The following is a 23472-nucleotide window of genomic DNA, read 5'->3' on the forward strand; positions in this document are numbered from 1 at the left end:
CCATAAGAAGGTTCCATTGTCTAATCTGCACCACCTGGTATATTCCATGAACAGGACTAAGCAGAAGACACAGAAATAGGTAATTTCACTGAAAAAGAGAGTGAAAGTATTTGGAGCGTATTAAGCCCCAAAATTCATTTGGGGAACTTGTCCATTCTTGTATGATGGAAGCCTAAGTTAATAAAGAATGTTAGAAGATTATAAACAATGGTTCTGCTTCACCCACCTTTTCAGTTCTCTCTCCAGCAACAGGAAAACCAAACCCTATCACAGCCAAGAGAGGCATCATGTATTCACTCTCTGGGAGTGCTTATACACAGAATCTCTAGTCCACAGAACTTCTGAACTCTGTAATCAGTGAAGCACTATCTTATGTGAAAAATGTGTATAATAGAAGCCCCACTGTTGGCAAGAGAATGAGCGCTAAGAAAGTTTGTACACGAGAAGCATGAACAAGACCATTAGCAAAGGTATTTTAAACCACTGACTTTATTAAAATACTTAATACATAGTTTGCAGAGGAATGTACTGACATTTTTGATAACTTCACTGAAAGCAAAATGCAATAACTTCTATAGGCATTATTTAACAAATGACAAAACTGGAGTTGGAGGGGGAGGATGAACTCATATTCTATAGCTTCAGAGTAGACAGTTTGTTTTTTCTTAGTTTTTATGACAGCCTTCCTTGTCCCCTTGACCTTGATCTTTGACTACTGAATATTTATTAGCAGAGAAAGGGGTCTCATACATTTTACAATCCTAAAACCCAGCTGGGTCCAAATGGAGTTTCTTAAAAAAAAAAAAAGAACTCTGGCTCTTCTTTCTACCATGCCTTCTTGGTAGACAGTTTTTCTGAAAAAAGCTGGAGAAAAGCCAAGATAGCCTTTTATAACAGCAAAGGGCAAGCAGTACAGGAAGAGTTCCAAAGTCAAATCACAACATGAAGCTCCAAATCATCAAATGAGCTTTCACTGTCTCACTGTCTTTACAATTCCTTCATTAAATCCATTTGAAGCTTGAATGAGGAAGAAGAACAATATCAAAATAAGCAAAGGGCCATAAGTGAGACTGAGCTAGGTGAAATCATGTAGAAGATAGACTAGTGCCACACGCTATAGGCAAAGAGAAAAAAAGAAACATTAAAGTTCAGTTGAAATACAAGCAGCAGTGGGTGGTGGTGGTGGTAAGTAGTACAAAGGCCATAAAATGGATAAGTACTTAAAACAATGAGACGCTCTTTTTAAATATAACATATTTAAAAGGTCGCAACCATTAAACAGCACTGTTTAAACAATCTTTAAACAAAAGATTGTTGACAAAAAGTTTGTTATAATTTATCTCACTGAAAAGAGTGTCTGGAAAAAATATACTATGTGAAAAAAATCATTTCCTGTGTGTTTCAATGCAGAATGTAGAGGTTGCATAGATTTTCATATCAAATTTATAAGGCTGATTTTAGGAGACAATTTTGCAACCTTGCATAGGCAATACTGTATCTTTAATATAGATAATGAGCAGAAAGTGTGTACGACTGAAACACGAGTGTTAATGAACACACTTTTTCCTCTCAAGTTTTAATGTAGCAAAAAAGTAACTTATTTAACTCCTTTCATTCCCTACAACATATATGGACTATCCCAGGAAAGAGATGCTAGGATTACCATGTAAATGATACAGCGTATACTTATACAACATGTTGAAACAATTGGAGAAGCCTCCACAAAGCATAGCCCTAAAGTTTCCATATAGAAAAAAATATTGCAGGAGTTAACTTTGTTTACAAACGTTAAAACTCATTTAAATATAAACATGTTTTTGGTTAATATTATACCAAATGAAATCATGTTAGCTAATCAGATTGCTGAATGCATGGATGACCCATACTTACATATCAATAAGTAAGCTATATATAAACAGCCAAATACCAGCTTATAAATGGTACAGTAAACTTTTCAAAACTGCATTTTTATCATTAAAGTTGTTTCTAATTAGTTTAAATTCAGGACAATTACTTCATAAGTCAAACAGAATGCAGCTTTTTAATACTAACGAGTCTGAACAACTGTCAACATACTTTAGCAAGAGTCATCAGGATTTTTGCTTCAGCATTTGGTATAAGATATAAAGTTGGTGGATTAAATATGGTCATAGGACAGCTTTCTCCAGCTTTGAAAATAAATGCCCTCATTCCAGGATGTTCATTTCCACCAATAAATGCTTTGCCTTTGCCCTGGCATTTTTCTAACAAAAGACCCTTTCCCCTGTGATACAGCTCAATTCCACTGGCATTACCTCTCTGTCAGAGGAGTTGTCTGGCATTTCTTCTGCCATTTTGTGCTGGATCTAAGACAACATCATTAGTACTAGTTATTACTCTTGGATATCACAGTGAGGTGTACTTTTAAATATTCTTTACAATGGAGAACTAAGCCCTGAACTAGAAATTGTCTCACAACAGACACCTTAATACTAAGGATTTGGTGAGTGTTCCTTATCTACAGATAAACTTAAAAGGCAAAGCTAAAATCAGCCCACCATATGAGGTGTGTGAGTTCAAACAGGAAAAAAGACACCCAGCACTTTTCCTTTCAGAAGGATGCTGTTTACAACAATAAAGACTCACTTTAATATTTCAACAACAAAAAAGCCCAACTAATTTTAAAATTTGTGAACCCTAATAAGGTTTTTTTTAAACCAATACAGTGCACAAACAACATTGCTGTTTGCTCTTAAACATGAGTCTCAGAAATGTAGGAAAACTATGATAAATTATACTAAAGATGATAAATCCTAACCAATTAAATAAAAAAGAAAAACACCACTATCTTTGAAATACAGCTTCGAAAACTTACAGTGTTCCAATGTTCTCGGTTCCAGATTGCTGACATTATAAATTAAAGGTGAAATATATCCGTATAGAAACAAGACAGCTTTTCATTGATTCTGTACTGTTCTTGTCTAAACCTTTGGATATTTCAATCTTCAAATCCCACAAAGTAAAGTTGAATTTACCAGTTAGAAAAGAAAGTTCATGATGTGGCATTTGAAAAAGATGCATCTTAGTATTTACAGGATGCTTTTAATTACTTTTTTTTGCAAGTGTTTTTAATTCTCACACTTTCATTTCACCTTCTGCAGAACTGTAAATATGCCATATGCTGAGCCTGTGGCGTTAGGTTACGGTGCGTGGTTTTTTGGGAGGAGGTGGTGGCATGAGTTCAGTGTCAGGATCCAGGTGATGGTTACGTGTCTGGCCTTGTGAAGTTGCTGTACACCTTTCAGTGATCTCAAACAGCATTTCTTTTGTGACCGGATTTTGGATGCTGTTACATATGGCTGGAAACAAAGAATGCATTCTCAAATTATTAAACCAATCTGTTACAGTCAACATTTGAACAGTGTGAACACGTATCTGCAAAATTAAGATCATCATTGACACAAAGGTTATGCTTTGCACGTGGATTTGGTAGAAGTTGCGTGCTAGGAGTCAATTTTTTATGCTTTGCTCACACTGGGCTGGGGTCTTCAAAGAGAAACACTTTTGTCTCAACAGGCACTTGATCTAATTCCCCAAAATCAGGAGGAAAAAAACCAGTAAAATTAACTCTAATTTACTGCACATAAATGTGAGGAAGTGACATATTAGACAGGCAGTAGTAATACAGTAGTGGTGGAACAGGTCTCTGAAATCCTAATCAAGGCAGAACAGGTAGAAATACACAATTTAACCCATTTGGACAAATGTAAAACTTAATAGACTAAGTCTTTAAATTTGTCACTAAATACCATAAATGATTTAGATAATCTATGCAAAGGCTTGATTCTATTTAAATAACAACTACATATCTCAATTATATTTTGCCTCCGAAATCTGGTCTCTGGTTAATCATGAGAGTTTGGGTTAAAAAGACTAGAAGGAAGATAGATTAAGGAAGAATTTCATGACTACTGTGGAAAAAATGTAAGAAGGAAAAATGCTGCAAGATGGTATTGAGAATTGGCCATATTACAGATGCAATTTCATGAAGAGCAATTGTTTAATCTATTGAGCCCCAACAACCATCCAACAAAGCGTTTATCCTCTCCCCCTCAACTGATATAAAGTCAGCTTGATAACTAGAAATCAGTGTATGGTCTTATGAGACCAGAAAAATGTTATTTTCATACCCACATGACTCTGGATCCATACAAAACATTCACGTAATATTAAAAACAACCTCTAGGGTTTTCTTTTGCTAATAAATAAGTGGTTAAAAAAATCTAGTGTGTATGTGTGTGAAACAGCCAGTTAAAAAAGATAAACGTCAATTACAAAAAAAAGAAAAAAAAATCACTACAAGACTGAGCTAATACATTTCTATGAATATTTTTAAAGAGTGACTTGGGAAAAAAAAATTAAAACAAAATAATTTTTTAAGTGAGTGAAAGTATCACTCAATTTTTAAAAATCATTTTAGTACTTCCCTCATTTTTTCTATTACAGAAAAAAAGGTATGCACACATCCATGTGCATATATCCCCATCTGCCCCTGCCATAGAGATAAAAATACCTTCGCTCACTTTCTCATATCCTTCATTTTTTTCCAGTAAGGAAAAGAAAAATGGGGAAAAGAGTAAAGGGGAACCAACAACCCCGCCCCCCCCCCCCCCCATGGAAAATTGAACTAAAACAGAACATGAAAACAAAACACTTCATTTTGGTTTAACATTTCCTATCAAATATTTAAAATTCCATAATAGGTTTTCTGGTCATGAAAAGAATTCATTTTTAGGAACTCCATTATATTTTGGTGGGAAAACTTGCAGCAAAAATAAAAGCAGCCAGCTCCCAATGAGAAGATGAGGGAGAGAAGGGGACAGCTGTGCATGATTCTGCAACAGAGGAACAAAGAGAAATGGTTTCTGTTGCTTGGAATTGGGAAAAGTCTAGGGGAAAACAGTTGCTGAAGCAATCTGAGAGCACTGCTGCTGACGGTGGGCGTTATAGGGTGCCTGTACTATGTTACTGGGCTATTCCTCTTTCCCCTGCTGCCCAGTGGTGGAGCATCCTGCATTCTGAGGTGGTTCCCAAAGGTGCAGCAATTTTACTGTTGGCTGACCAAACTGCTAATTTTGATTCAGTTCTCCAAGCAATTTATTCTGGAATTAAGAATTCAGAAACCTACAAAGGTAGAAAAACTGACAATTGATATATTTTTTTCCTGTTGACCTTCAGAGTCCTGAATACCATGTTTATTTAACTTTATGACAACCCTAAAAAAAAAAGTAGGTTTGACGACTATTTGCAGACATATTATCTCAAGCTTGTTAATTGTATTTAAACTTGTATAATCCACCTGAATGAAAACTTCTGCTTTACATTTGCAGCACATTCTTTGTCATTATTTATAAGAGAGCTTGAAGGCATTATAATCCTATGAGGACACATTTCCCCACCCCCCAGTTTCATTTGCTTTACTCCCCATTGTTTGTATTACTATTTTAAGACTGAAATTACATTTTCCCCTAATAATTTTGTCTTCCATCTGGCAAACAATGATTTTGCTGTTTTGAATAGAGCTGAAATTATCGTGGCTTTTTTTTGTTCAACGAATTTAACTTATATAGCATGTTGACGTGCCAAAGTATCTTTCATTGTGCCTCGGCATAAGTCAACGGAGTGCTGGGAACAGAGTTTGTTAGTTAACTGCTGTTGTAAAGCTACTGCAAATATGTTTTGGGGCCCTCACAAACACAGACCTTGAATTTAACATATATCTACACATCTGCATTTCTATACAGGACTTTAGAGGACCCAAGAATGTTTATAAACTATTGGCTAAATCTTGGTTCCACTGAAGTCAGGGGGCATTTTGTCTATTTGATTTATCTCTGACTAGTCCTGCTGAAGCCAATGCATGTCTTAGTTACTTACTTTGCTCCTGGTTTATAAAATCAAGCATGAGCTTAAGTCCATACCAGATGAGGCTCTTACACTTTATGTGAAACACTCAGGCCCCTAAAATTAGAGGCCCCTCAAATTAATGCAGAAGCCCCAAATTTAACACAGAGAACACAGAACACTTTCTTTTCTTCAGTTACAATGTCCATGAGGCAGATGAAATTTTGGGCCCAAAGCTCTTGACAATGTACCTGCAATCAAATTACTTACGTGGTTAATATAAAAGCTTGAACGCATAAGTTACTTTACTTACCTAAAGCTGTTGTGTAAGCATTTGGAAAGCTTTTGTCTATCCTCTGCCTCATGAAGACCCAGCTGTTGTTCTCAAACTTGCACTCTATAATTTTATTGTCGTACTGTTTTAATTCTTTTGTCACCTGTTTTTAAAAAGAAGTTTAAGGATAATCATACTGTATTAAAAAAGTTGAAAGGCACTTTTCCTTTACTTTGGGGCAAGTAACAGAAGGCCAAATACTGCCCTGCAATTGCTCATAACACTTTTATTCCACACTAAAAGCTGCACAGTTCAATGTCTCCACTCCGCTATACATATGCTCATTTACTCAACACTTTTTCAAATATGTTTGAAATCCGCTGTCAATATGCAGTCGTTATATTATGCTAATACATCAGCAGCACTAGCGAAGAAAAAAGTTGCTTTTGGCCCAAATGAAAATAGGTTTCCATGGGAATAAACTGCATCCACTGTATGTGCTACTAAATAAACAAAACATATTATCTGTTTTGCACCAACCTTCATTGTTGAAAGTCATAAAGCCAAATGTCAGATTTCAGTATCACAATTAGGTTATGAAAAATCATCCCACTCTGTTTTCAGGGATTATTTCCCCCCTTTTTTAAAAAAAAAACCCAGGGAATTCTAATTCTGAAGGAACACACATTTCAAATGGCATGTTTTAAATATCCATCAGGCTTCTTTTCTTCATTCATTCATACTCGTCAGGTAGCCGCCAATATCCTTGACTATTTGCCTTTCTATTAAATGATACTTGTACTTCCCATTTGTTTTTGTTACTTCATCCTTTGCATTTGAACGTCTAATACAACACAAATTGTTCAAGTAACCATGGAAACTTGAGACCTTATCTAACACTGTAGCAATTCTCCTCCAACATTCTTTAGTTTGCTCTAAGAAGCTGTTTCCCAAGTGTAAACCAAGGACCGCCAGCAAGAAACACACCCTGCTCTTTTGCTCCCAGTCAGCACATGCCAGATTACAGAAATGAGGCGGTTATAGCCAGTCAGACCCCTGACCGAGTGGACACAGCTTTTTTCCCCAGAAGAGGTGCTGGACATGGCCTGGAGGTGGTTCACATTTAGCCATGAGACAAATGCTTTTAACTCAGGCCAGTCAGTCGTAAGACTTTCCCAGAAAAGTGTCAGGTTTGGCATTCTATATCAGTAACTTGAAAGAAACTCATTTTTCAGCTGAAGTGAGTTCTTTTTAAAACCATTTAACTTCCAAAATGAGCTTTGTGATCACCAAGATGAGGGGAATCATTTCCTGTTTGCATGATTAGATAATTCTCCAATTTATTTGTCTTTTCCTTTTTTAGAAAGCCTCTTTGCATAGCACATTAGTTCTCTGTACATGTGTTCAAATCTATCAGTCAAACATCTGGTTAGAATATAACACATTCAGTTAACATATTTATGTTTCATTAGCTATGTTCAGGAAAACACAACATCCTTTTCGAATCCACTGTGGATGTTTAAACACAGGAAGAAACTTTTGGCTGTGTAATGATCTGGAAAGGTATAATACTTTGAAAATAGCTGCCAAGGAAAAAGAATTATATGCCTTTTCCCCTGCCAAAGCAGGAAAATGCTGTTAGAGGAATCACCTGCTAGAAACAGATAGTCAACTGTAGCCAGCGACTTTCACTAACAATCTCAGTAAGGCTTTGTCATATAGTTTATCATTCTTCTAGTGTTCAGATGCTCAGAATAGCAATAAATTATGTGTTTGCTCAATCTGACTGTGGCAATTAAGCAGTATTATTAACTATCTGTATACTTGCTTGGCCACTCATTAGCAATCTGGGAGATGGATCTTTCCAGAAATACGAACACCTGCCAAAGCACTGACCTAAATGCATTTCCCTGCTGGAAAGCTGCTGATCATAGTCTTTAACAATTGCAAGTTATAGCAATTATCTTACCAAAGAAGAAGAACAGAAGCTATCATTTATTATTAAATGACCTTGGTCTTATAAAAAGCACTTGCCTTAACGTTTAAGGGCACTTTCTTTTAGGGGTTGTGGAACATTTTATTGAGTACAAAAAGTACCTTGAGCACAACGTAAACTTTCAATGAGAAAAATATTGAAAAATACTTGACTATCACTGCATTCTTCTAGGCTTGTCAATAAGTAGATTTTTACAGAGGACTGAACGCTCCCTTGGTAATTGTGTCTCTCACACTCCAGTTCCTGGAATGGTGCTAAAGTTTGAATGGGATCTGGAGGTCACCAAGACATAACTCTCCCCCAAATACCCTTCCTCTCCCTAAGATTTTTCCCCTTAGTTAGTTCATTCTTAGCTGATCCGGGTAAGCGATTAAAGCTCCTTCCTGGTGGGAAACAGAATGAAATACTGCACATACTGTCCTCAGATTCTGACAGGGCTCCCATTCATGTCATCTTAGCACTGGGCACCTCCACTCTTCTGCCCTCCCACTGCTACGTTCTGCAGAGGAGATCTAAGCATCTCACTTCCCGAAAGGGAGTTCTGGCGTCTGCTTCCTCCAGCTGTGCTTCATGGGATGAAGAAGACAGGGTGTCAACCGTAATAGCTTTTCAGCTGAGTATTAACCAGTTTGCCAGCAATAAAGATACCAGGCAAGAGTAGTACCTGCTCCTACCTGACTAGGGGTTGTAGGACCAGCATTCACTAGGCTTCAGATGTGGAAACTCTCTTTGAACTATGTAACCCTGTGAAGCTTCCATTAATTGAGAATTTGTTCTCAAATGAAAAATGTGATCTCACAGCATCACATATTAGGTGAAGAATCAAAATCAGGATGTGCATAAGACTTCTATCATGTAAATACCATATATATTCGAATAGAAGACAACCCTGATTATGTCATATTCAGATGGGCTGCATTAACCTATCCTTGTGGTAGGTTTCCATCAACATGTTTGTCCAATGTGGGCCATGTCTTTTATAGTCATGCTCAATGATTAACTAACTTCATGGTTGGTTTCCATTGCTAAGCACATGTTGCTTTTGGCAGCAGTTTAATGATAGATAATATATTTAGTCATTTTCCTTGTATGTGATTATAAGACAAAGGGCTTTCCCCCCTCCATGCCAAATGGGGAAAACAATCTCATCTTGTATTCAAGTAAATATAGTAATCCTGACTAGATCATATAAAAAATTTAAAATAGTTATTTCCTTCTCTTGCATTGGAACCCTTTCCCTACTACCAATACCATCTTTCTATATAGCACACAGTACAGTCTTTTAATACAGTAGTGCTTTTTTTTTTTTTTTTTTTTAAACAGAAAGGATTAATTTAGTGTATAGCCTGTTTGCCTTGAGAGGAACCCAAAGCATCAAAGAAACTGAGATACTGCCTATACCCCAAATTTACTTCACCCTATCACAGCAACACAGCCATCTGAGAAGAAATATGGTCACTGTACACATGTAGCAACATTACATACTGATTTGGGACATGATATGAAAAACAATACATCCACTTGAAAATGTAGAAGGGAAAGCACTTGTATAGACAGAGATTAATTAATTTTCACTCCTGTGAAAACTGCCACAGCACCTGTGATGACCACAAAAGGTCAAGATGTCTGCTTACATCTCAGCCAAATGACAGCATCTCTAAATAATACAGTGCCCCTTAGCACCCTCATACTACGGCGTTCAAAATGGATTCTGAGCTAATTCTACCTACTGAGTCACTCACTCTATTCCCTGCAGCACTTCTCTGTTCTCTGGATGTCTCACTGAAATATTAATTCAACCTAGCTCTGCTTAACTTGTGAGACTATGCGATTGCTGCAATGCATTGTACAAAAACTCACCCAGAGATGCCTGAAAAGAGATTTGAACGAGCCCTTGAAAAGCACAGGCAGAGAACTTGCAGTGTTCAAGCTGTGCAGCCAAGGGGGCCTTGCGCACAAATCTTAGAGGGCTTTATAGGCTCCTTCACTCTGCCTGATATAAACAGCAGCAGTTCACAGGGCATCTCTGACTGGCTGACCCAGGCTGTCTCAGGCTCCATCTTCCTGCAGAGCAAGTTGGGGATTGTGGGGGGGGGGAAACTGTTCCCTGCTTGGCTGGAGCAGAAGAGTCCAGTCCAAGTGACATTATCTCCCATGGGGGAGAAAGCACAGGGAGCACAGTGGGGAGGTGAGAGGGCGGGTAGCAAAACACCCTGGGATGCTAGAGGACTGTGCCGTGGCTTCTTTCAAAAAAGAATGCGTCCAGACATTTGTTCTTTCATGAGAAATTCTCTTGGGAGTAGTTAAACCCTGGTGGTTCCCAGGTTATTTTTCTCCTGGAGTGGCCATTTTTGCTCGGAGAAAAAAATCCTGAGTACCTGTATATTCGTGGTTTCTCCTGGAAGAGTAGTGACTCCCCTAGGATAAATTAAATGACTGTACATTGTCTAAAAGAAGCTTACTTTTCTGCAAAGGAAGGAGAGATTCATACCTTTTCCAGGAGCTGATGGTTTAAGAAAAGCACCAGGGACCGTGAGACTTCCAATAAAATCGAAAGCACTGACAACACCAAGTATATATTATAACTCATTTTACTCCCACTGGTTCTGAAAGCTCTAGAAGGGACAGAAGCCCTCAAATTTTCCTGATTACCAGGAAATATCACAAATAAAACCCCTTCCCCTCTTTTGACTGGTAGTGCAACCTTGGTGACTTTTTATGCCAAAAGAAAATAGACAGAAAACCTTCCAGGAAGTTAGAGACTATAAGTCTGATCTTATAACACTAATCTGAACAATGATAGGACTTGTGGAATAGGCAGACATGTTCCAGCAATTTATAGGAAAAGGCCAGCTGGCTAAAATTTTCTGGAGTTTTTTTAAAAGCAGAGAGTAGTGTTGGGATTCTTTGGATTTTAGTAATCTTAAGGCCAAAAAACACAACGTAGGACGGTACTGAACAACTCTGTCACTGATTTAGCTAAATTTAAATTTAGCTAGTCACTGATGCTAAAATTAGGTTTGACAGTTGAGTCTTTTGCATTATCATTTGAAGGGACCTATGGAATAAGACACAGGCCCAGATAAATAGGGTAGCCCCTTCATTTTCATTTATGTCAGCAAATAAGTCTTCTTATGTTCCCAAAAAAGCAAAGCAAGTTCTTGAGGTTTCTATGGATGCCCAAGTGGAACTCAGACCTACAGGCATCCTCACGTGTTAACAATCTCATCTATACGAAAGAGAGCAGAACCAGATTCTAGGTCAGGTCTGTGTTCTCACAAGCCAGTTTCTCAAACTTCAGATGTCTCGCTCAATCAACTAGAGCAGGGACCTTTTTCTCTCTCTCCACTTCAACTCTGAACATGAAGGACTGGTAGGCCACAATGCAAAAGGCTGAGATTTTACACTGATAAAGCTTTTATCTAAATGAGTCCAATCATTTCAGCTCAGGAGGCTACACACCATAGTAAAAAATGTAATTTAGGAGGATACTTTTTTTTCTTTAGTCACCTGTGAGACTGGCAAGTGGTGATAAGAGTCTACCATCTCTTCACTTGTTGAGTGTGAGAAAAAGGTAACCGTGCTAAATCAAAATCCTTGGCTCAGGCACCTCAATCATAGCCCCTGTAGATGCCTAAACTTAATAATCAGGTGTCCTGAATAACATCTATAAAACCTAAAAAAAACACTTCCTCTATGGAGTTACTGTATCATTGCTTCCCCACTGTGGCATCAGTAAAGTTCTCAGGTTATTCTGAGATGAAAAAGTAGCCTGTATCCTCTTTAACCTCACAGCATGTCCCAATTCAAATGTATGTCTAGGAAATGGAGAAACTAGAGCACCCTGTACTGCTGGCAACAAAGCGTTTGGTACATATTCACAGGACATATATATGTGTCATAGCAGAAATACTACTCCATCTGCACCAAAAGTTCCTGAGCCCACAGAAACAGGAGAGACGAATGCTTTGTAAAATGTACTGTGGGCAGTATAGAGACCAGAAGTGATCAATTCAGGTTGCCAAACATTTACTGACAGATGAAATCTACATACTTCCTCTCTGGTTTGCAGGAGGAAAAAAGAATTCAAATTCCATACAGAGCTTCTTGGAGTCAGGAACTTAAACAAAGATGTGACAGAAGTCTTATCTCGGTGCCACCTGTTTCAGTTTGTTTTGAAGGTCAGCACCAATTTCCTTAGTGCCTGAAAGCAATTACTAGGAATCATTTAAGTCACGGGTGTCCAACCTATGATATGGGCATCCTCTGTATGTAACCCATAGCAGATCAGGGAGGGAGCAGGGAACACAATCAGGGAGGGAGCAGGGAACACAAGGCCAGATAGGGCAGGGAGCAGAAAGCAGAGCAGGCAAGAGAAGGTGATTAGAGTGGCACTTGGGGAGGGTGTGGGCCTTACCTTGCAGCATGTCTGCCAAAAAAGTTGGCCTCTACTGATTTAGGCAACGTGGTACAGATCATTTTGTAAGTGACAGTTCACACTAGGCCTACTGACACTGAGGCCAGCTCTATGACATCAGAGGTGTTGCCACAGTAGCTCAAGACTCAACACTTTTGGTCAACACAGCCTATTTCCTTGCACATATACCCCAGGCTGGTACTGCACAAGCAAACTAATGACTGAAGTAAATGACAACACAGAGTTATAGAGCCTAAACAATTCTGCTGCACTGAAATGGCATGAACCCCATAAATGGTTCTCCTCCACCAGGGAAGAAAGAAAACAAATATGACTGAGGCAGCAGTGAAAAAGCACTACACCTTGTGCTGAGAAACTGGAGTAAGTGCTGATGCCTACTTCATGGTCCATGAGTTTGTGAAATACAATATAGCAAGGTGATTCAGGGTTTGGTCTATCAAGAAAAACGTGCCAAACAGTGCGGCAAAGGCTGGAACACTGCTGTGTCTGCCAGCCCGTCTGGTATATCAATGAAAACTCTAGCCTCAAAATGTGCTGCAGTTTTTTGAGGTGCCTCAACATGGAACTTAAACATTCATGAAGGACTAGCTAAAAGGTATGAATGAGAAAACCTGGTAAGAATACAAGGTGGTGCTGACAGAAAAGCTGGATCCCTGCAGAAGAGTAGATTCCAAGAGGGAGTTCCTCTGCTAGCAGGCTGTGATGTTTGGAGGACAGTATATATACCTGGCATAAGATGGGCATGAAACCTAGTACTGGTCCTGACAGCCTGAAGTACGCTGACCTTTAACAAAGTAGTAGGTGGGTAAAGCCTAAGGAAATCTACCAGCCTCACATGTCTATACAGCTTGCATGGTAGTCTCAGGAACTCTGCTCTTGAGCATGCTTTGCCCATACACTGCCACTCTGCTTGCATGAAAACTGGATGAGGTTGTGAAGTCACACTCTGAAAGCGTCCTCTGCCTCTGGTCAGCTTGAGAGCAGGAGAGACCATTAGGGTGGCTTCACTGCCTCATTTCCAATTTTGGTTCATGAACAGCAGGAACAGGTAGATAAGGGAAGCTTTGGGGTGGTGTTCCCGAGACTACTGCAGAAGTATTATAGACATATACATACTAATGAACGAGAAGTGGGAATCTTGTGCAGATAATATATGACATTTTGGAAATAACCTGCATTCTTAGATTACAAAGTAGGATAAATGATTGTTATTCCCATTTGGCAGTTGGGGAACCAAAGACAAAAAGAGGTAGAGGTCACTCAGTGGGCAGAGCAGTTAAAGAGCATTAACGTCTCCAAATCCTATTTTATTCGTTTCCCAGCCCTTACACCCACCCTGACAAGAAATACGCTGATATAAGGAAAGGTGATATTTTAAAACAAATCATCACTTAAAAACAAAGCCAAAACAAACATTTCAGAGTCAGTAGAATTCTAAAAACTTCCTAGAAATCACAGCTCCATACCTTTTCCCACTCTCCCTACACTGGTTATCATAGCTGACCAAAACAAGTTCAAATATGAATCCAAACTAGCAAATCATCCATGCTTGTCTTGTTAACATTTGGCTTTCAAATGCTCGCCATCATAAACCATGTTCATTTCTTCTGTTCTTTTTCTAAGCAGCTAGTTTAATGTGCTTAAAGCTTTTTTTCTTTTTCATAAATCAAAATTCAGCACTGAGAACAATTATGTTAATACTGCCAGGAAATTTGTTTGCTTTGTTAAATTGAGCTTCAAAAGCATTTCAATTGAACACACATTTGTGATTGCAAGTAATGTCTATTCTTATATCCATTCAAAATGTTTACTTTATTACAGCTTATTATAAATGTGCTGTCTAAAATGCAGCAGCATGACTGTTCAATTTCCAGGCCATAATTTTATGATAATCATATGTAATATATTCACGTGTCAACTCTGCTGCCTAACAAAGCCCCAAACTGGTTTGTTCACAGCTCTGCTTTCCCTGTGGCTCAAATTTCTGTCTCAGAATATTATTAAATAACACAATTAAGAAAGACTTAATCATCATTTTCAGTTTATTTTATGATCTCATATTTAGACTACACTAGATAAGAAAGCAAAATATAATCTCAGAAGCTGAATCTTGGTGTATTTACAATATCCAATGTTGGTAAGATAAGTAATATGTAAATTATTAATCATGTCATGCAACTGTTATTAGGAAGGTGGGGGTAGGGAGTAAGATTGTTAACATTTTGAGAAAAACACTGTTATTGCTTGAAAGCATCAGAGCATTGGAATTCTCTCCTCTCTTTGTAAAGACCAAAATGATATGTGTATGAAGTAAATCATCATTTAATCTCATACATGTTTTTAAATGTTTTGCCATTTTTGCCAATGGCATATTTATGAAGATCTAACTCATTTTTTCTCATGCATTTCAGATGTAGCTCCCACTTGCTGATGTTCTTTATACCAGAACACAAAGGTTTAAAGGGACACTTCTTGAATTGCAAAACTGAGATTTCATAATCAAAGAACATTTCTTCCATAAAAGGGCCATGTTCTTTTACTTAATTTAATAGTTTAGCATCAGCAAAGGCTACCAGAAATCACAGTGTCTGTCCAGAAAAAGTAATTCAGTACTGTTAAGTATGGATTTAATCATATACCTTGTGATGTTTAGGGTTTTCCTTAAAGCCCTTGTTCTTGGATTCATATGATTACATCAGAATCTTAACTTCTTTTTAAAAGTGAACTTCTAACCCTTGCAGTTGTAGAAAAAGAATGAAAAAAACCCGCCTTGTGGTACCAGTCAGTCACCAGGTGGACTAGCAGGGGGCAAGGGGCTTACTGATAAACCAGCGAGGAGAAGGAAATGTCTTCCTGCTTGGCTCTCAACCACAAATGTATGATGCCTCCCCACCCCGCCCGATTGTTCTTCCTTCCCTTCTTCTTGATTTAGTCTTTGGTTTGGTTTGAAAGTTGTGTTTTGGGTTTCCTAGGATACTGGTTAGAATTGGTAACTTCTACAGGTCATGTGGACCACAACAACTGTGCAGTATAGGTACTTGTTCACTTGACACTTTTAAGCATGAATATTAATAGGTCCTTGAAGAACTACACCATATTTTCACACACACAATATACCCCCTAACCCCAAATAAGAAACACATCTTGTTTTTGAGAGGCAGAATGAAACAAAAAAAAAATCTTTCCTGAAAAATGCTGGAAAGTAGCAGTAGGTAACTGAGTAGCAGCATCTGCAGGGGGAAAGAGACAGTGTTCACAGCCAGCCTTTAGAAAGCACCATGTACAGCACTGCAGTGTTACTTGTGCTGCCCCCCTGCCTCCCAGCAGGGACAGAAACTGTTACTGCTGTACTTCTTTGCTTATGTCCACCCAATTTCCAGCAGCTGAATTTTGGAAAAAAGTTGTGTTCTATGTGAGGAAAATATGGTAACAGAAATACAAATCTAGAGGACTTCCAAGAACTTTTAACAGTCAGATGGCCTAGGCATCTTGTGCAATTTGTACACATCTACAGCCTTAAGTAGGTTTGTTTGTTTACTACTTTATTAACTTAATTAACAAATCAGGACAGTTTATTTTGGGTTATTAATATGCCATCTATTTAAAAGTTTCATAACTTTGCAAGGCTGGTGCTGGCATAAAGAGGACACAACTCACATTTTACTAATTTTACTAAATTTGGCTATGCCAAATCCCAGAGATCAGGAAGCTTAAGAAGCCATATTTTCCCTTGAACTTTCCATTGCACACCATTTTCAGGAAAGGGAATTGAATATTTTTTCCTATTCTTTTGCTATTGTACTGTAAGTTAACAGTATAATAAACTGTAGGTTAATCCCCTATACATTTTCAGTCCTCACTCTAACTTCATGAAAATATTTCATTTAGTTGACCTCTGAGGCTTGACCAAAGGTAACTAAAGAATAGTACCTTTTGATCACCGATTAGATGTCCTTTCTTAAAGAGATTCTTTCTTAAAGAGACTGCTCTCTTGGATGTCCAAGGCTCTGACTTGGAAACAAGCTGTGTGGGGTGACTTGAATCTTAAGTCTATGGACAGACACTCATTTTGTCTAGGGAAATTTCCAAGAGAAAACACGAGCGTACAAACGTTCATAATTTTTCTCCCAGAGTACAAATGGCCACTCTAGGTGAAAAATAACTTGAGAACATCCCAAGTGAAGTGGCTCCCAGGAGAATCTCTCTCAAGAGACCAAACATCTGTACAGTCAGCTATTGAATATAAGGGCTTCGCCTCGATGCTTAGTAACATCATGACCCATCCTCACAACAGACAACTGGTGTCACAAAGTGTTACTATTCCACCTGAGGAAGAAAATCATTGGGACCGGACTCAGTCTTATACAATAAAGCTCTTGCTTACAAGCAAATATGCAGAAAAATAGGAAAAGAATGGGGAAAGGAGAAACAGATGATACTTTAAAACAAATAGCAATAGGTTTCCAATTCAACAGCTCTCTCTTTGATAATCTCAAAATGCTTTACAAATATTAAGCTGCCCTGATGGCTTTTTGTGTTAAAAAGTATCTAAATTTTACAGGGCAAAAAATGAGGTAAAGAGAAACTGACTTGCCACAGTTCACACAGTGACTTAGTGGCAGAGCCAAGAGCAGCAATGAAATACTGTGGTTTACAGTTCTTTGCTATGTCTACTAGATAGTAATGCCAAACAGAAAATGGCCTTTAAACAGGATGTCTTCTCAAAGTTTGGAACAAAGCAGTAAGTAGGCCTGTAATTAAGTTGTGTACATTGGTATCAGGTTTCATCATCTTTTATTTATCCAAGTAACCTGGCTCCTTTGTCTTATGAGTTATTCAGTGATGCCTTTAGTTTTGGCTTCTTTTTAAGTTAAATTCTTCTGAAGCCCATCTATACTACCCCAATTCTACAATAATGGCATCCACAGTATACCCAGTAGAAGCCCCGATTTCCTACTCATATTGGGAAAAGAGGAAATCCTGGTATAGGAAACTACTGGAATAGTTCTTGTTCACATTATTATAGCCAAGGACCAAAGACATTTTGTTTTCAATTTGCTATTTACAAGCTGCTCTATATTGCTCTTAGTATTGCTCAGCTTCTGGTATAATCTGCCAGTTTTGTTTTTTTTCCTGTGAGTTAAAGCTCTAACAACATTTCAAGAGTTTAGTTGCAATACTTTTGAATTGGCCTAGCCTGGCCCATCTTGAACAGCAAACACATCAGGAGAATTTTTTTTTAACAAGGACTACTTGAATGTGAAGTGAAAATGGAGAGTTGGTAAGTCTGTTATTCTATTCTACCTGGACATTACTAAGATATAAGCCAGATAGGGTATTTTACTTCTTGCATAATGTTGCATGCAATTTTTAGTATCAAAACCTTTGGGATTCATTTTTTTAGTTTTGAAATCAAAATAATTACACAAATCCATTTGTTTGCATACAAATAAGCATACTTATAGGGTAATTCCTATCACCATTGTGTTTTGACAATTCTGAGCAGTTCTAGGCATTCATTCAAGGGGGAAGTGCCCAGGTTACAGATTCCTATAGGCACTGGTGATGCTGAGCTACCAGTTGCAGACTTTCTCTTGGATGAAATGTTCTACTCCCAACCACACCACGGGTTCCAGGAGATCCTTGAAAGGAAAGGCTCCGGTTCTCTGCAATGGAAATGGGGCTTCTACTGACCCTTTACTATATATATATATATATATATATAGGCTGAAGCAGAGATGAACACCTCAACCAATGATACTGAAGAGCATCTAGCATGCTATCCTTGAATTTGCTGACTGAAAATTCATTAATCTACTTCTGATTACAGTAAGGCAGAAAGCAAGGTAAGGTGGCACCTTAGAGACTGAGAGAGGCACAAGCTTTTGTAGGCAACAACCTACTTCATCAGGCATTGGACAGCAGGAACTGCATTCCGATTTACAGGTTTTATACAAATGTTCCATCTTGGCTTGAGTCCTCATGTAGAAGCCTGGGAAGATAAATATTAGTTGGGTGTTCTAAACCGAACAAGCTTCTCCACTTGAAAGCAAAAGTGAACTATAATAGAGTTTATTCAAGAGTGGGGGGAGGAGGGGGGGGGGCAGGAGACAAACAAATAAATCCTGTGATGTTGCCTATGAAAACTCATTCCACTCTGAACTAGTTAATCCCTAAGGTGCCATCCGGCCTTCTTTCTGCCCGACTTCAGACTAACATGGCTAAGCATCTCTTGATTACAGTAAGTAAAGCTAAAAATCAATAGATTCATTTATTAAAACAAATTCAATGCCTCGCCTAATCAGAAGGAAAGAATATCTCTTTGCAACTCATTTGATTACAAAGTCATTGATAGACAATATTTATGTACCAAGTAAATAGCAATTCAATGAATTTGGTAACATGTAAAAAGAGATGTTGTATATCTGCAGTTTCATTTTCTGTAAATACAACAATGTCTATAGTTCTTGGCAGTAAGGAGTGGGAGGCCAACACAAAGCTGTTAATGATACTGCCACATTTTTTCATCTTTCTTTTACACTATTTTTTCCAAAGTGCTATTTTTTCCAAAGTGCTTTGCTATACAATAAACATTTAGTCTTCAGAGAGAAGCAGAAGTGGCATTTTGCAAATCTTCAATTTATTGAAACAACAACATCACCAAGCTTTGTTGCTTTTTATCCTTATTTTCATTTTTGCCAGAAAGATGAAACTGTTGTTGTTTTACTGTTGTCATGCAAGAACTAACTGACCTCATTGTCAACTCTTACACACCAAGATACTACATTACTACTGCTACCTGGAATTTTATTTTATATTTCCTTCTCCCAGAGGAGGTACTCCTCAAAGACTATAACTTTGGAAAAATGTGTGAAGCAGGATATAACACGTAGTAATAAAGCAGACAAATGTCACGTGTTGGGTACTTAAAGACTAGATGCACAAGAGGGCTAAATTAAGATTGCACAGGCACTTTAATTGGGAGAATCCCTAAAAGTCGAGTATATGACTTTCACTGCCGTAGCAACGAAGTTTGGTGCCCGGGACAAAGCCCACAGCAGCAGCTCAGCCTTGATCCGCACATACATCCAAGGGGCACACAACCCCCCCACCCATGCTTGCCAGGGAGAGCACACAGCAACAGGAGCTGTCCTTCCCCCGTCCCCTCCAATGAGCTGCTCGCAGCTGTTGTGTGCCCCACGCTAGGTGGGTAGCACCAGTTAGTTCCCCTTTACTTTAGTGCCCAGGGCAGTCACCCCGGTTGCCCCCCTTTGCTATGGCACTGATGACTGCAACTGTAACGTTTATTTAACGGGGGGGGGGGGGGGGGGGGTTTACTTGGTTTCCGAAATTAAAATAAAAGCACGCTTAGAGAACCACACTGATCTCCATCTTGGGTCATTAACTATTTCCCAAACAATAGAACCACAACATACCTCTCCTACCATTTAGCCCAATGGAATAACTGGAAACAACAATAGGATGATATCTATAACAGTGCTTCTCAAGCAGGGTGCCATGAGATCATTTTAAGAGTGCCATGCAATAGTAGCACTGTTAGATCTGCAAACACCTACATATGATTCACAAGATAAATCCAGAGATGTCAAACAGGAATCCATAGTGTCAAAAACACTGACCTGTTGTGGTCTTTGTGTTCTTTGCAATGAAAAAATGCTCTTATTATTTTTCCATAGTCAAAAATGAATGAAAGTCAAGAGCTGGCATTTTCTGGGGGGTGCCTTGATTCTAAAAGAACCACTGATTTAAATGGACTAGTCACTAGAGGGGTTGTTTAAAAGTGGGTTTCACAATTGTTTGCCATGAACAGAAAAACATAGTCAGTGGAATGCTTTGGAAAGAGTGTACTTTACACAGCTTTCTGCCTGTCTCTCTCTACTTTACGCAGCTTTCTCATCAGTCTCTGCCCCTCTGTTCCTACCCAATTTGCCCTTCCCAAATATTCCATACCCCTTTAGTACTGGCAAAATTGTATACAAAGGTATCATATCATAGGATGAGACGTGCAATCTTATATGAAGTGCTTTGCCTATGGTAAATGTAGATCATATAGTCTCTCTATGTAAGTAGAGATGTCTCAGCCTTCTACCACTTTCCGTGTACTCCTTTTCTCATGCTTTTCTACATCTTTCTTGAATGGGAAACAGAATTTGCACAAAATTCCAGACAGAGGTCACAACAAGTGTCATAGTTACGAGGCCAGTAGCACCTCTGACCCTTTCCTAAGTGCATCCCAGCAGGTACCCAACCTTAAATCTTTTCACCTTTCCCAGGATCACACAATTCTCCCACTCCTGAACTGGCTCCTAAACTACATTGCATCTTGGGATTAGGGGTTGGATATCAAAGCAAATGGCTCTTTTAGTGTCTCAAGTGTTGGGAGATGTTGGAAGCCACAATAGTTTTGCCTGTACGTAGTCAGGCTCTTCAATTAACCATGCAAATTGATACAACAAGCTTCTTTTATAACAATTAGACACAATACTGAACATATGGTACAGTAAAATCTCTGTTATCCGGCATAAGTGGGGGATGCCAGGTGCCAGTTATGTAAAAAATCTGGATATCTAAAAATATCAGAGCAGGGTGGGGGAGGGAGCTTGCACACAGTAGTGGTGGCGCAGGGTGGTGGATGGTGGTGGTGCAGGGTGGTTGCACGCGACTTGTACACAGGGGCAGAGCAGGGTGGTGGATAGTGGTGGTGCGGGGTGGTGGGTAGGGGTGGTACCATGGCATGGTGCTAGTTAGTACAGTATTCCGGTTAGTAGAATGCCGGATAACAGGGATTTTACTGTATTTAGAAGTTATTACAGAGCCAACCCCCCATCTTTCATATGGGGGAAGGGCTATATAGTAATAAAACTACTGCTGGACTTATTTTAGATGTGATCCTCTTATGGGAATTACAGGTACTCAGAAAATGTCATGGGCTTTTATCCTGAGGCATCATTAAAATTAAGATCTCATCTGATTTGCTGTCTCTGGTAGCTTACTTCTAAATTCTTCCAGACTGAGTAGCCTCCAAATAGCATACCTATCCTTCAATCACAGGTTTGCTATTTATCTTCCCATGCTGTAGTAGGAAACTATCTTTTTATTTTTCAGTACTGACTCTTACCTTGTTGCAGGAAACTCAGATTTTCCCTGGGCATACTGTCATTTGATTCTGTCCTCCTGGAGGTCTAATAACCTCCCGAATTGTCTCATTTAATACTTCTTCCCTATCTTGATTTATCGTCTGTGGGTCTATTCTTTTTCATCTGTCTAAATTTAACGTGCATTAGCTGTTTTCTCTAAAACATCAGAAGCTTCATCAATCCAATAGTATTTTTATCTTCTGTTTACTTGAAATCTTATTAGAAAATATCTTACAATTCAAACATTTTTACTCATATTGTTTGAAATTCAGTATCTTGATTCATTCATGAGTTATTTACTTTAAAGGTAATATAGATTGTATTTTCCAAATGCACTACAACTTCAACCTCATTTGTTTCATTCATGAAGCTTAAAGTTCTATTTAGGGACTGCTTAACAAATTTAGAGTGATCTGACTGTAAATTCTGCACAGCAATAGCTTAATTCTGTTTGTACTAGATTTGGACACCTGGGCAAGGAAAAATGGTAAGAAGGTAGTTCTGTCACACTTTACCCAAGTTCTTGTTTATTATTCAGTTCTACCAGAATAAGAAATAAATCATCATAATGAATTCTGACATTTCAATGTCTCTCTTTTCTGCAAAAGAGGTTTTGATCCATCCTTTCTTCTTTAACACTGCACTATATATGACTTAATTTGCCAATAGAAGACAGAATTAAATTAAATACTTTAAAATTTAGAGTAAATAAGGACAAAAACGTTAAACTGAAGATTCCCTATATGGGAACACTAATGAAAAAAGGTCAAATATAAGATCTGATTCACTGTGAAGGCAAGGTCCACAATGAATTTCTCAAATCCCCTTGTGAAAAAATGGAACGTATTTACCATATTGTTTGAATAACCCATTTTATTTAACATCAGATAAGTAAAAATGCAAATATGTTGATGGCAACTAACTGCAATTATTATATTAATACAGAATAATTAATACAGAAAATAGGCCCACTTGCCTCAGTTAAACCTAAGACATTACCCCACAAACGACCATTTTGTCAGTGTTATCTATGTTCAACTACCTGGCAATCACCTGAAGTAAAGTATGCTCACAGATGCACACATACAACTCAACACAGGCGCCAGAATGTAATGGAACAGGACAAAAACTACTGTGCTGAATTCTTGCACCAAAAGAATATGAAAGTGCTCCCTCCCCTCCCCCCAGTAGTGCAAACTGGTCTTCATTCATGAGATCTTTTATAAAAGGAAACACAAGAAAACATTCTTCCACCAAATTCTGATGACATGCAAAAGGAGGCCAGAACAGTATAGGAGAACTGAAGCAGCTGGGGAAGGAGAATGTGACAGAGCAGAAGAACAATGAAGATATGTGTCATAAGAAAACAGGACACACTTTAAGAAAGCTGTAAAACATGATGAGCTAGTCACTATTGAGATAATGCAAGTATGAAAGATCAATGTAACATCGATGATAGAAATACCTGACACAGCTATGTTTGTTTATTGGGAAAGTAATAGAAGTTTCCTTTTATTACCAATACCTCTTTCAGCAACTCATAAGTTTTACCTTTATTTTTGCCTTCTCTATTGAATATCTTCCCCCTTGTGTAAGTAGTTTTGTTCATCAGGTGATACATGCTGTAAGATGTTTCTGCTTTTAATTTTTTACAGTACTGAAAGATGGTGATAAATCTTTCTTTCGTGATAATATATTTCATACAATAAGATAAACATACACC

The 23472-nt window shown here is 38.2% G+C and overlaps 1 protein-coding gene across 5 annotated transcripts in view; it reads right to left on the reverse strand.

Annotated features, from left to right (window-relative positions):
• Positions 1 to 471: 471 nt before the first annotated feature.
• RNGTT (RNA guanylyltransferase and 5'-phosphatase) overlaps positions 472 to 23472 on the reverse strand; it is a 381871-nt gene continuing 358870 nt past the window's right edge. For all 5 annotated transcript variants that reach the window (XM_059731910.1, XM_014600584.3, XM_059731918.1 and 2 more), the window contains 2 exons: positions 6197 to 6320; positions 472 to 3338 (listed from right to left, as the gene is read on the reverse strand). In XM_059731910.1, the coding sequence (XP_059587893.1) occupies positions 3175 to 3338; positions 6197 to 6320 (288 nt within the window). In that variant the 3' untranslated portion in view covers positions 472 to 3174. The remainder of the gene's footprint in view (positions 3339 to 6196; positions 6321 to 23472) is intronic.

Source organism: Alligator mississippiensis, chromosome 1 (genome assembly GCF_030867095.1).
Source record: "Alligator mississippiensis isolate rAllMis1 chromosome 1, rAllMis1, whole genome shotgun sequence".
Taxonomy (NCBI): domain Eukaryota; kingdom Metazoa; phylum Chordata; order Crocodylia; family Alligatoridae; genus Alligator; species Alligator mississippiensis.